This window comes from Sciurus carolinensis, chromosome 11 (genome assembly GCF_902686445.1).
Source record: "Sciurus carolinensis chromosome 11, mSciCar1.2, whole genome shotgun sequence".
In the NCBI taxonomy this organism is placed as follows: domain Eukaryota; kingdom Metazoa; phylum Chordata; class Mammalia; order Rodentia; family Sciuridae; genus Sciurus; species Sciurus carolinensis.
The window spans coordinates 33,482,367-33,494,582 of record NC_062223.1 but is presented as its reverse complement, the minus strand read 5'-3'; the positions used below and the strand labels follow the sequence as shown (position 1 = coordinate 33,494,582).

Here is a 12,216-nt window from a genome sequence, read left to right as displayed (position 1 = left end):
TGTGGGAGTCACCCTACTTGCTCTTTCTACTCACTGCAGGTAATTAACCTTTCTGCACTCATTACTCTTTGGCTTTGCAGCACCAAGGGGTGAACTCACTAGGCAATGTCACAGAGTCACTAATGCTAAATGAAGCATAACCAAATGAAACTGCAAGTAAGTGAACAGATCCCAAAAATAGATCAGTTTTTCTTGAAAACAGGAGATTCCAGTTGACCGAATTAAAATAATAAGGTCTTTCTGCTTTAATCTTCACACACACACACACACACACACACACACACACATACACAAAGTAATCTAAAGTAACCTTATGTCAACCAATCCATTTTTTTATTGTTCAATTTCCTTGTTCCTACCTTACAAAACTCACTGTCAGTTACTGCTTGATGGGAGGGCCCATTCTATTTTGTAGAATGGAGGCCACCCTAATCCATGAGTCATCAATAAAAACCAATTCAATCTGTAACTGTGTTGCAATTTTGTCTTTTGACAAACGGTATTAATTAAATGGCATTTGAAATATTACAAAAATGACAGTTCCTTGTTCGACCACACAAGCTTGGAGTTTTGAGCAAGGAGGGCCAGACCTGCTGGACCCTCAGCCTCCTAGTTTGGCAATGAAGGGAACCGAAGCCCCTAGGAAACGGGCATGCTCAACGTTGGGGCTGGAGCGACAACAGAGAGAAGTCAGTACTTCCGGCGGCCCAGTCACAGAACTCGGCCTGGGGGCTGACTTCCCAGGCCTGGACCCTGGAAAGAGCCGGGAACCCTTCGCTCAACCCGCGCACACTTCTGGAGCGTGGCGGGCCACCGATGCAGCCAGGTCATGGGACCTGCCAACTGCGATAACTGAATCTAGGAGCGGCAGGCGGGCTAAGGCGGGGTAGGAGGGTGCGGGGATGGTCTTGGAAAGAGAAGGGGACCAGCTCCCACAACCCGCTGGGTAACTGCCCGCCGCTTCCGGGCCGGACGTGGCTAGCTTCGGGTAAGGTGGGCTCTGGCCGGCGCCGGAGACCCGGGGCAGGAAGTTGTCCTCGGGGGGCGCAGCTCCTGGGTGCGGCGCCGCAGGTGCAGCTTAGGGTAGTGCGAGCCTGAGTCCTGTGCGCTGGAGGAGGTGAGCGCCGGGTGCCTTCGGAGCCCGGGAGCGTAGGGTTGGACTGCAGAGCTGGGCCTGGCGGAGGGACGGTATTTTATGAAATGGGTAGGGAAAGGGTGTTGAATTGAAGCTGAGAGCTCGGATCGATCCACCAGAAGGGTCCAGGGCGGACGAACCGATGTCTGGAAGGGGCAGTGTGGCCTCCGGTCTCTGGGATGCTTCCCGGGGTCTCGGGCTTGGGAGAGGGCTTGGGGAACCGTGAAAATGGGAGGGGGGCCGTAACAAGGACTGCAAGAAATGACCTGGGCTCTGTAAGGAGAGGCGCTGGGTCGATATGGGGAATGGTAGAGGGCTGGAGGTGGTAAAAATGGGGGTGGGGGGTCGTAACACCGGCTGGAAAAGTGACCAGGTCTCGGTAGAGGGTCACGAGATGTAGGGATGGTGCCAAGCCTCTGGGGGCGCGTCCTGGATTCTAAGAGAGAGAGAAAAGATGGACCTGAACGGAGCCAAATGGGGAGAAGGAGCATCTGGAGCAGACCCTGAGGATGGGAGCGAGAGGGTGGTGGAGCCCTTCCAGGAAGGGGGCGAAGCTCCAGCACGCAGGAAAACCTTCCGTGTATGTGAGCTGCAGAGAACCGGGACAGGGCAGTGGGCTGGGGCGCAGAAAGGGGGTCGGACAGGCCAACGCGGGCTCTCAAGAGGCTGTGGCTTTAAGAGCAACCCCGGGCGTGCGGGCTCTTTAAGGAGGGGGCTGGGGGCGTGTCAGGAAATGAGCCTGGGCCCGCCTCGCCCGGGAGGCGGCCTCGGACGTCCGGAGGCTCCAGCGCCGAGCCCAGCCGGAGCCCGCGCCGGGGGAGGCGCGCGCCGCGCTCCTGTGTCCGCCGGGCCTCCTCCCACGTCCCCCAGAGCCCGGCACCGGGGCACCCGGGACCTGCCCCGGCCCTCTCCTGCGCCACCCCGCCGCGCGCCCTCCGCGCCGCTCTGCAGGCCTCCCCGACCCTGCAGACCCCTCTCCCAGAGCCCACGCCTCGCTCCCGCCGCACGCCTCCGCACGCGGGCCCCGGCCCTCGCCCCACCCCGCCCCGCGTCCCCCCGCTGCCCCCGGCCGCCCCTGCCATTCCTCTCGCCTCCTTTCCCCCTGCGACTCCTCCCTACTAGGCCCCAGCCCCTTGTCCCTCGCGGCACCTCTCTGTCCTGGGCTCACCCTTCCCGCGTCTTATCTCCTGAGCTCCTTGGGGGCGGGGGGTGGGGGGCGTGGAGCAGCACAGCCGTGCTCACCCCAAAGCAGAACTTCATCCGAGAGGAAGGAGGCCGTTAGGCCGCCCCTATGTGACAGTCGAGGGCTGCGCCTGCAGAAAGAAGCAACTCCCTGCCCTGTACTCCTGGGAATCAGTTCTGGCCGTCCGGTGACCCAGCTCCTCTGCTACCATGAACAGGGCCCCCCTGAAGCGGTCCAGGATCCTGCACATGGCGCTGAACGGTGCTTCTGACCCCTCTGGAGAGGCAGAGGCAGGCAGTGGGGAGAAGCCCTTTCTGCTGCGGGCACTGCAGATCGCTCTGGTGGTCTCTCTCTACTGGGTCACTTCCATCTCCATGGTATTCCTCAACAAGTACCTGCTGGACAGCCCCTCCCTGCGGCTGGACGCCCCCATCTTCGTCACCTTCTACCAGTGCCTGGTGACCACGCTGCTGTGCAAGGGCCTCAGCGCGCTGGCCACCTGCTGCCCTGGTGCTGTGGACTTTCCCACGCTGCGCCTGGACCTCCGGGTGGCGCGCAGCGTCCTGCCACTGTCCGTGGTCTTCATCGGCATGATCACCTTCAATAACCTCTGCCTCAAGTATGTGGGCGTGGCCTTCTACAACGTGGGCCGCTCTCTCACCACCGTCTTCAACGTGCTGCTGTCCTACCTGCTCCTCAAGCAGACCACCTCCTTCTACGCCTTGCTCACCTGCGGCATCATCATTGGTGAGTGACTGGCTAGGGCCACGCCGAATAGGGCAGGCAGGGGGCCCAGACCCTAAAGAACAACCCTTTCAGGCACCTTTGAACTTCATCTGTTCTAGCTCCCTTGGTTCAGCAGTCATAGAAGAAGAGCCTGGGGCCCAGAGAGAACCAGTAACTGCCCAAGGTCATGTAGCAAGTTAGCTGCCCAGCCAGGGCCAGAAAAGAATGGTAGTAATAATAGCAACAGCAGCAGCAAAAGGGCTGACATTGAGTTCTTAATGTGTGCCAGGCACACACGTCCAAGCACTTTACCCATATGACTCATAACAAAGTAGGATTATAATCCACATTTTACAGCGTGAAAGCCAATAATTTGTTCAAAATCACAACGCCGATCACTGGCGCAGCTGGGACATGAATGCAAGCAGTCGCTCCAGAGGTCACAGCTTGACCACTGTAGCATGTTGTCTCTCGAGAGCTCAGGTGTCCTGAGTGCCCATCCAGCTCTCTTTGTGGAGGACAATGCATCTTTTAAATACACCATCATCCTCCAACCTTGCCAGCTCCAGACACCTGAGACGGTGGCAAAAGTGCTTTAAGAGGTCTTAGCTGTCATCTCAGTCTTGCCCCTCAGAAAATAATTATTGACAGGGGTATTGTGCTGATCATTTCACATAGAACGTCTCCTTTGTCTGCCCAGCAGTCCTGTGTGGTGGCATCCCATGATCATCTATCTCCATGCAGATGAGGAAACTGAAGCTCAGAGAGAGAAAGTTACTAGCCCGGGGCCACACAGCTAAGAAGTAAGCAGGCTAGGATGCAAACCCATCGGGCCAGACTCCCAGGCCTGTGCTGCTAACCAGTCTGCTCTGTTCTTGAGCACTGCAGGCTAGAGCGGCACTATCCAATTCGGGAGCCACTGGCCACATGCACGTTGAAATGAGTTAAATGAACTTTTAAGCATTTGATTCCTCGGATGCAAGCACCTGATTCTGTAGCCACGTTCCAGGTGCTCTATGGCCACACGAGGCTAGGGGTCCTTGTGTTGGACAGCACAGGACATGGGACATTTGCTCCCTTAAGAGTCAGGTTGGGCAGCCCTGCATTCCCTCCCAGACCTCCCAGGCTCTGCCACCTAGGAACGGGGTCTTTATTTGCACCTGCTCAGGTTCTTTCTCGGTACTGTAAAGTTTGTCTTATTTGGCCTACATACTCTTCCCTGGTGTCCCAGAGTCCCAGGCTAGGTGCGCTGGTTGAGGGGGGAAGGGGCTACTCCATACCGTGTGTCCTAGAAAGAGTCTCCCCTGGCTGAGCAGCCTGTGACCTAGGCTGCATAGTCTTAGGCCCAGGAGGGGAGAAGAGAGAAGGGCAAGGTTGGCGTGGCAGGAGCCGCCAGGAGCCCTGCCCGGGGAATCCCCCAGCCCCACTGGCGGGAGAATTTGCATGCCAGAAGGTGAAGTCTCTAGGGAAACTGAGCCCAAGACCCAAAATAATCCAAGTGACTAATGGCAAGATAGCGTCTGAGAATAGTGCTTGCACTAGCCTTGCCAGCCTGCTTGGGGCCGCGTAGGGAGGCCACGCTGTCTGCTGCCGCAAGACCTGGCCCCTAGCTGCAGGTGCGCTGCCTTCCTCCTCCTGGAGAAGATGGCCTCTCAGCTACTCCAGGCCCCTCCTCCCGGCCTCCCGTGTCACATAGTACCTCTCAAAGCTCCCTCTGCCTGAGAGTCCCTCCGGGGTCTGGAACCTTGCGGTTTATGTCCCAGTTGGCTGGAGGACGGGGGACACTGAGTAAGCCAGCCAGTGGGCAGTGCAGCACTCTGCCCCACCCTCAGCAGGTCTGTGGGTCCCTGTGGGCAAGGGCTCTGCCAAGACAGGGAGGACTGCATGTCCAGTGCCTGTGAGCCAGCAGGTGCCTGCTGTCCTTTTCTGAGACAGGTCTCACTGTTACCCAGGCTGGCGTTGAACCCCTGGGCTCAAGGGATCCTCCTGCCTCGGGCTCCCGCTGCACTGCGCTTCCGGTCCGCTTTAACCACGCGGGTCCGCCACACACCCTCCATTCCCTCAGCACCCTCCTTTAACTGATCACCAAGCATGCGCCGGCCCCATGCCAGGCTCCGGAGTTACAGATTTGGAAAAGGTAGCTCAGTTCCTGCACTCAGGGGGCCTGGCGATGGTGCATGGCAGTGATAGCAGCTCGCTAGGGTGGCGAGGGCATGACGGGGACACGGGTGGTGTTTTGGGAACTCTGGAGGAAGGGGGTCAGGGAGGGGCAATCTAAGCAGACTTCCTGGAGGAAGCCCTGACTGACGTGAGGCTGTGCGGTTAGAGCGCAAGGGCGGCCACGTGAGGCAGGCCTTGAGAGTCCAGTGGGATGAGTTGACGGCAACAGAGAGCCAGAGGGAGGCACTGCACCTGTCCAGCCCCGGGTGGGGCTGTGCTGTGGGAAGATCACTCGGGTGGCAAGGTTGAGTAGATTGGTGCCAAGCGCCGTAGGGCACGCGTGTAATCCCAACTGCTCTGGAGGCTGAGGGAGGAGGATCACAGGTTCAAGCCAGCCTGGGCAACTAGCAGGACCCTGTCACAAAATTAAGAATTAAAAGGCCTGGCCATGTGAGTCAGTGATAAGTGCCCCTGGGTGCAATCCCTGGCACCAAAAAAAGAATAAAAAGGGGTGGGGGTAGTCAGCCCCTGGGTTCCAACCCTAGTACTGCCCCCCAAAAAAAATGTTCAGGGAAAGAATAGATTGGTTAGAGTGAGGATCAAAAAAGTGACCCAGACCTTTACAAATGAAGGAAAGCTCAGAGAGGTTAAGTAACTTTTCCCAGGCCCCTCAGCCTCTAAAATGCACAGCCAAATTAGAGGTTAGGTCCCTCTGATACCAAAGTCGTTCCCACTACCCTGTGTTGTTGGCTGCTGTGGCAGGAGATGTCATGTGTAAAATTCAGCCCCCGCCTTCCGGGAGCATGGGGTCTGACTAAAGAGACCAGACTCTCAGATGCATAGCAGCCCACGGCAGGCCAGTGGCCTTGATGTAGGCTTAAGAGGTTGGCGGCTGGAGGTGTCAGAAGGATTCGTCCTGGGGAGGCCGGCTTTGACCTTGAAGAGTGAGGGGAATCCCTCTGGAAAGGAGGCGTTTCTGGGGTGGACCTGAAGCAAGGCCACTGAGGCCCGGAGTGAGAAGCTGGCAGATGGCAGGGCGGCTCCTGATCGCAGGCAGTGTGCACCCGGCCAGGCAGGAGGGTAGACGCGCTGGTGGGCAGTGGGGAGCCGTGGAGGCTCTGAGCAGGTGACCCAAGAGCACAGTCTTGGGGTGACTGTCCCCAGCAACTTCAGGCCAGGAGTGCTTCTAGCTTAATGCGCCTGCAGTGAGGTCCAAGGCAGAAGCCAAGCTCAGAGACCCTGTCACTGGCCCAGGGTCACCTTAACACTAAGCGGCACTTACCCCAACGCACAACTTCTTCCAGACGCCCCAGGCCAGCCGCAGCCCTGCTATTTTATGGGCCTCGTTACAGTGTTTACGAGTGCCATTAAGGCAGCAATGGGGCCGAGTCTGCGGCAAGGACTTTCCCCTCTGCTGGGGTAGAAGTCGCCGAGGTATTTGTGGAAGGAGGTATGGGGAGGGCGGCGTGGCCAGGGCCGGGCCACAGCGAACTGTGAACTGCGGTGTCAGGATCCCGTCCCTCTCCCCTGCCCTGGTCCCCCGGGCGCCAGGCAGCACATACAGAGCAGGGGCTGAGCATCAGCGGGAGCGATTTCCCAGCCGTTCTGGAGGCGGGGAGGTTCAGGATAAGATGGGCATCCGCAGAGTCAGCGTCCCTGGCGGGTCGCTGGTGCCCACTCTGAGCTGGCGTGGTGGGGCACAGGCAGGCCCCTGGGGCCTCTTTCAGAAGAGCTCTAACCCCGTCCCTGCGGGCTGGGCCTGCAGCCTGAACTCGGCAAACAGTCAGAGCACCGCGGGCCTCGCCACAGCCTCCTGGCCTCCGGGCACAGTTGCCACCCTGTTCCCTCCGCTGGGCGCTTTGCAGGTGGCACCCCGGGTGGTTTCTGATGTCTTTGGGCCTCCCGGTCCTCACGGCTCTCCGCCCCTCCCTCTCCTCTCCCCGCTGCAGGCGGCTTCTGGCTGGGTGTGGACCAGGAGGGCGCCGAGGGCACCCTGTCTTGGGTGGGCACCGTCTTTGGGGTGCTGGCCAGCCTCTGTGTCTCGCTGAATGCCATCTACACCAAGAAGGTGCTCCCGGCGGTGGACGGCAGCGTGTGGCGCCTGACCTTCTACAACAACGCCAACGCCTGCGCCCTCTTCCTGCCGCTGCTCCTGCTGCTGGGCGAGCACCGGGCCCTGCTGGACTTCGCCCAGCGGGACAGCGCCCACTTCTGGGGCATGATGACGCTGGGCGGCCTGTTTGGCTTCGCCATCGGCTACGTGACAGGGCTGCAGATCAAGTTCACCAGCCCCCTGACCCACAACGTGTCAGGCACAGCCAAGGCCTGTGCCCAGACGGTGCTGGCCGTCCTCTACTTCGAAGAGACCAAGAGCTTCCTCTGGTGGACCAGCAACATGATGGTGCTGTGCGGCTCCTCCGCCTACACCTGGGTCCGGGGCCGGGAGATGAAGAGCCAGGAGGACCCCAGCCCCAGAGAGGGCGACAAGAGCACCGTGGGGGTGTGAGCGTCCTCAGGCCCTGGGACCGCCCAGCCGGGGTAGAGGCAGGTGGTGCTGGAACAGCTCCCAGGCTGTCCCTGTGGACCCAGGGGGCGGCGGCCCAGGGAGCCGGCCTGTCACAGACCAGATCAGAATACAGCCACAGAAGAGGAGCCGGTGTTCCCAAGTGCTCTCAGAAAGCTGCCAGGCCTGTCCCGCCCTGTCCCGTCGGTGGGCTTCTGTCCGTCCCCGGGAGCACCACACTGAGGAGCACCTTCCTGCCGCTCCAGGTCCACTACCTCCACGTGGCCTCGGGTGGGGCAGGGCAGCCACCTCAGGTGAAGTGAAGTCCCACTTACACTCAAGGGAGATGGAGAGACACCAAGAGCTGGCCGAGGCCAGTCGGTAACCCCACATCTCCAAGGCCCTGGGCAGGCCGGGTGGCACTGGCCCTGTAAACCAGCCAGCATGGGGCTGAGCAAGGGGGAAGGGACCCCTGCTCCCCTTTCTCTGTGCTGAGAGCAAGCCAGGAAAGGGGGAGAAGGGTCACGTGTACCTGTGCCTGACCCGGGAATGAGGCGGGTCCCCAGGGAGCGCCCACCTCCCCACCCAGTCTTTGCCGCTTCGGAACCTGGAGGAACGCGTTCGCTTCACATCCTTTTCGGGTTAAGTAGAGACAGGAGCACCTCCCTCAGTCCCTGAGCCCAGAGGAACCTGCCTGGGGCCTCTGCCCTTGGAGGGCCACTCTGTCTCCGAGCACCTAGCACAGGTACCTGGCTGGTGACAGCCCTGGAACTGCAGCCAGAGAGCCTCTACTGCCTCCTGTCTCTGCCCCTCACAAAGCCTCCATCCCAGGCGAGGCTGCGGGGCCAGATTGGAGGCTTCTCATAAGCAGCCCCCTCCCCCCTTTGAGCCCCTTCATAACGAGGAGATCGACACGTGCACTCTTCCCTGAGGGTGGGATTGGAAGAACGTCCTTGTCCCCTGCCCTGGTCCACTGGGCTCCCAGCAGCACATCACAGAGCAGTGGCTGAGCATCATCGGGAGCGATTTCTCAGCCGTTCTGGAGGCGGGGAGGTTCAGGATAAGATGGGCGTCCGCAGTGTCCCTGGCGGGTCGCTGGTGCCCGCTCTGAGCTGGCGTGGTGGGGGCACAGGCAGGCCCCCTGGGGCCTCTTTCAGAAGAGCTCTAACCCTGTCCCTGCGGGCTGGGCGGCCACCTAACCACCTCTAAGCAAACATTCAGACCACAAGCCTCTGGCCACGCCCTCAGGGTACCTTTCACCACGGGTCCCTTCCCCAGGGCCTTTGCACCTACCCCATCCTGGTGGTTTCTGGTGTACCTGCAGTGAAAAGCTGGGGAGCCAGGGTGTCCTCACCAGCCTCCCTTCCAGTCCCCCGAAGTCCCAGGTGGTTCTAATGGAGTTGTTGGGCTGGATGCCCTGGGCCCTGTGTGCTTCAATAAAACGCCAGCGGGAGATGTCCTGTGTGTGCTGAGGCAGAGGCCGCAGCTGCCCAGGGGGCCTGAGAGCATGGCCCTGGGGAAAGAAGCTCTCGGGACGAGGGGTCCAGCCAAATCCATGGCTTCTTCAGCTCCTTCCTGGGAGGCTGGGGGCTGTTTCTAGGCCTTTACTAATCATCACCTTAGCGCTGGCCACTGCTCGCTGGCCTCGGGGGCCGGACCCCGCCGTGTGCCTGCACCCATCATTCACCTTCGCTGCTGCCACACTGAGGTGCAGGCCATTGCTGAGCCCATTTCACAGATGAGGACACTGAGGCCCCGAGCATCACAGGAAGGAGGGCAGCAGGACTCAGGGGAGGCTCTGCTTCCCACAGTGCTGAATGCTAGACCCGCATCCCCGGGCACCTACTGGGTCCCTGACCCTATAGTGTAAGAGGAATCCGCAAATCAGGGCTGACCTGTGACTTGCTCAACAGAATCACTGGCGCTTCTAAGGTCTTAATTAGGCCGGGACCTTCCACTGCTGCCCGCTTCCCACCTCCCAGGAGCCCCCGAGGCAGGTGGAGGAGATCACCACCTGAGGCCAGTGCCCTCCCCACCCCCAGACGAGCTCAGCCGCATCAGCTCCGAAGGTCAGGCTGGCAGGGGAACCAGCCAGTCAACCCACAGAATCTGAAGAAATCCTAAATTGTTGTAAGCCTCTGAATTCAGGGGATTTCATGCAGCAAATAATTAACTAACCAATTAACCTAAGTGGAACAGAGTGCAGAAAGGCAGGAGCCAGAATCCTGTGGCCAGCAGAAGCTCAAACTTCCAACCAGAGCACCCCACAAATGCACCACAGCCCACTGGCAAGGCCATCTCAGTCCCCGGGTGGGGCAAGACACCCCCACCTCCAGGCAAGGACGGGCTGCCCAGACCATTGCTGTAGGGCCCACAGGTAGGCCCCAAAGGGTGCCGGGACAGCAGCTCTGGCAGCACCTGGGACCCTGGAGCGTTCCCTGTGGTGGACCCTGATGGATCAGAAACTGTGACCCAAAAAGCTTCATTTTTTTTCCTGACTTGATCTTTCCTTGTTCAGAAAATACTGTTTATCATTGAATTTGCCCAAGCCCTTTATTTTGAATTGAGGAAACTAAGGTATAAAAAGGTTAAAGGAAGTTTCTGAGGTTACAGAACCAATTGCTGACTGAGCCCAAAGTAGAGCATGTCTCCTGATCCTAATCCTAGATGCTGTGTTTGCTTAAGGTCAGGTGACTGTATTTCTTAAGTTAAGCAAACAAATTTCCCTAGCTATTTGGCATTGTTGAAAGTGTTTCTACAAACATTAATTCATGTGATCCTCCTAATGATCCTATTGTATGTACATGGGTATAATTATCATTTCCTGTCTTACAGACCAGAGAGACTGAGCAATTTGTCTGAGATCACACAGCTAATAAGTGATAGAACTAGAAGTTTTCAACTAAAAAAACCATGGTGCTTCCCTAGTATAAAAAAAAATCATTGTTTGGGGGTTCTCCATCATAATAATTCCATAATATAATGTAGGTAAAAGAATCTAAAGATGAAAAGAACCCAGGTGTTAAGGTCAAAAGATTCAGACTCAAACCATGCACTAGCTGTGTGGATATAGACAAATCACTCACCCTCTCTGATCACATTCCTCACATGAAAGAAGCGAAAGTTGTTCTATATCAAGAGATAACACAATGACTTAAGGAGTATGTGTGAACTTTAACTGCCAAACAGTAAAACTGAGGCACCAAAGGGTCAAAGGACTTGCCAGTAAATGACAAAACAGACAGTAGCACTCCACTCTTCTGACCCACCTGGCCTGGCTAGCTTCCCACAGTACCTTGCAGATGAAGAAGCCAGCCGCCTGCTGTGGCTCAAGTCTGCCCCACAAAGTCGAACACTTAACCCCCTGTGCAGGTGGTGGGAGGTGGTCAGGATTGCACAGTTGTTTGTTATTTTGGGAGAGTTTCTTATAAAACCAAGTTCAGTGAGCTGGGCAAGGTGCCACATGCCTGTAAGCCCTGCAACTCAGGAGGCTGAGGCAGGAGGATCCCCAGTTCAAGACCAGCCTTGGCAACTTAGCAAGACCCTGTTTCAAAAAGAGGAGGCTGGGGCTGTAGCTCAGTGTTGAGCACCCCTGGATTCAACCCCCAGTACCACACACACACAAAAGTTCAGCCCCATATTGCTCCCCCCCGTGCCCTCCCCCGGCCCTCTGCCCCTCTGCCACAGGATGATGCATTAGAAGCCCCCCCCCACCTCGTGCTGGACCCTGACCTTCGTCTCCAGCCATCAGAACAGCAGGAAGTAAATCTCCATCCTTTGCAAATTACGGGGCCCAGTTGTTCCATTATTGCAGAACAGACAAGGGCCCTGTCCTCCCCAGACACTGCCCTCTCCCCCACACCCTTTGGCTTCTGTGAAAGGGCTAAATTTAGGACCTGAAACCAGCTGAAATGGGGACAGCAGAGCCCGCTGTGTTGAAGCAGCTGGCGCAGGTGTGCGGAGCTCAGGAAGGCTGGGCGCGGTGTGGGGGAGGGAGCGAGGGAGTGAGGGAGGGAGAGGAGGGCAGCCTGATGGCGGGGCTGTCGCTGACACCCAAGGGGAGGTCCGTGGCACTACAGCTGGGGATGAATTTGGAAGTCGGTTCAGCCCCAGATGAGTAGCCATACACGTGTGATGGGCAGAGCTACCCAGGACCCTCCTTCCAGGCCGGCCCTTTCATTGAGCGTAACCCTAACAAGAATTTTTTACGTATTACTATCATTAGTGACTAGTACTCACTGCATGCCACACGCTATTCTAAGCGCTTGACGTGTATTTACATCTGAGACAGACTAGTGACATCCCCGTTTCATAGACGAGGAAACCGCAGAGAGGTTAGCTACGTGCCCCAAGTCAGACCAAGAGCCTGAACATACGGATAACAGCCAGACCATAGAGGATGACAGGATTCTGACCACAGCTTAGCAACCGGCAGGCCTGGCAGCCGAGCCACCTCTGCAGCAGGACTTGGGCAATAATGGCCAGCTTCCTCTTCCCCTGCCCCATCAC

At 58.1% G+C, this 12,216-nt stretch overlaps 1 protein-coding gene across 4 annotated transcripts; it reads left to right on the top strand.

Annotated features, from left to right (window-relative positions):
- The first annotated feature begins 685 nt into the window (after positions 1–685).
- Positions 686–11,704, top strand: Slc35c1 (solute carrier family 35 member C1). Of its 4 annotated transcripts, none has more exons than XM_047516373.1 (3): positions 686–988; positions 2,536–3,065; positions 7,154–11,704. In XM_047516373.1, the coding sequence occupies exons 2-3, from the start codon at positions 2,567–2,569 to the stop codon at positions 7,708–7,710; spliced, it is 1,056 nt and encodes a 351-aa protein (XP_047372329.1). In that variant the 5' UTR covers positions 686–988; positions 2,536–2,566; the 3' UTR covers positions 7,711–11,704. The 4 variants fall into 4 exon arrangements, with proteins under 4 accessions (XP_047372329.1, XP_047372328.1, XP_047372326.1 ...); XM_047516372.1 differs by having other exon boundaries at positions 686–1,117; XM_047516370.1 differs by lacking the exon at positions 686–988 and adding an exon at positions 1,131–1,715.
- The last annotated feature ends 512 nt before the right edge of the window (positions 11,705–12,216 follow it).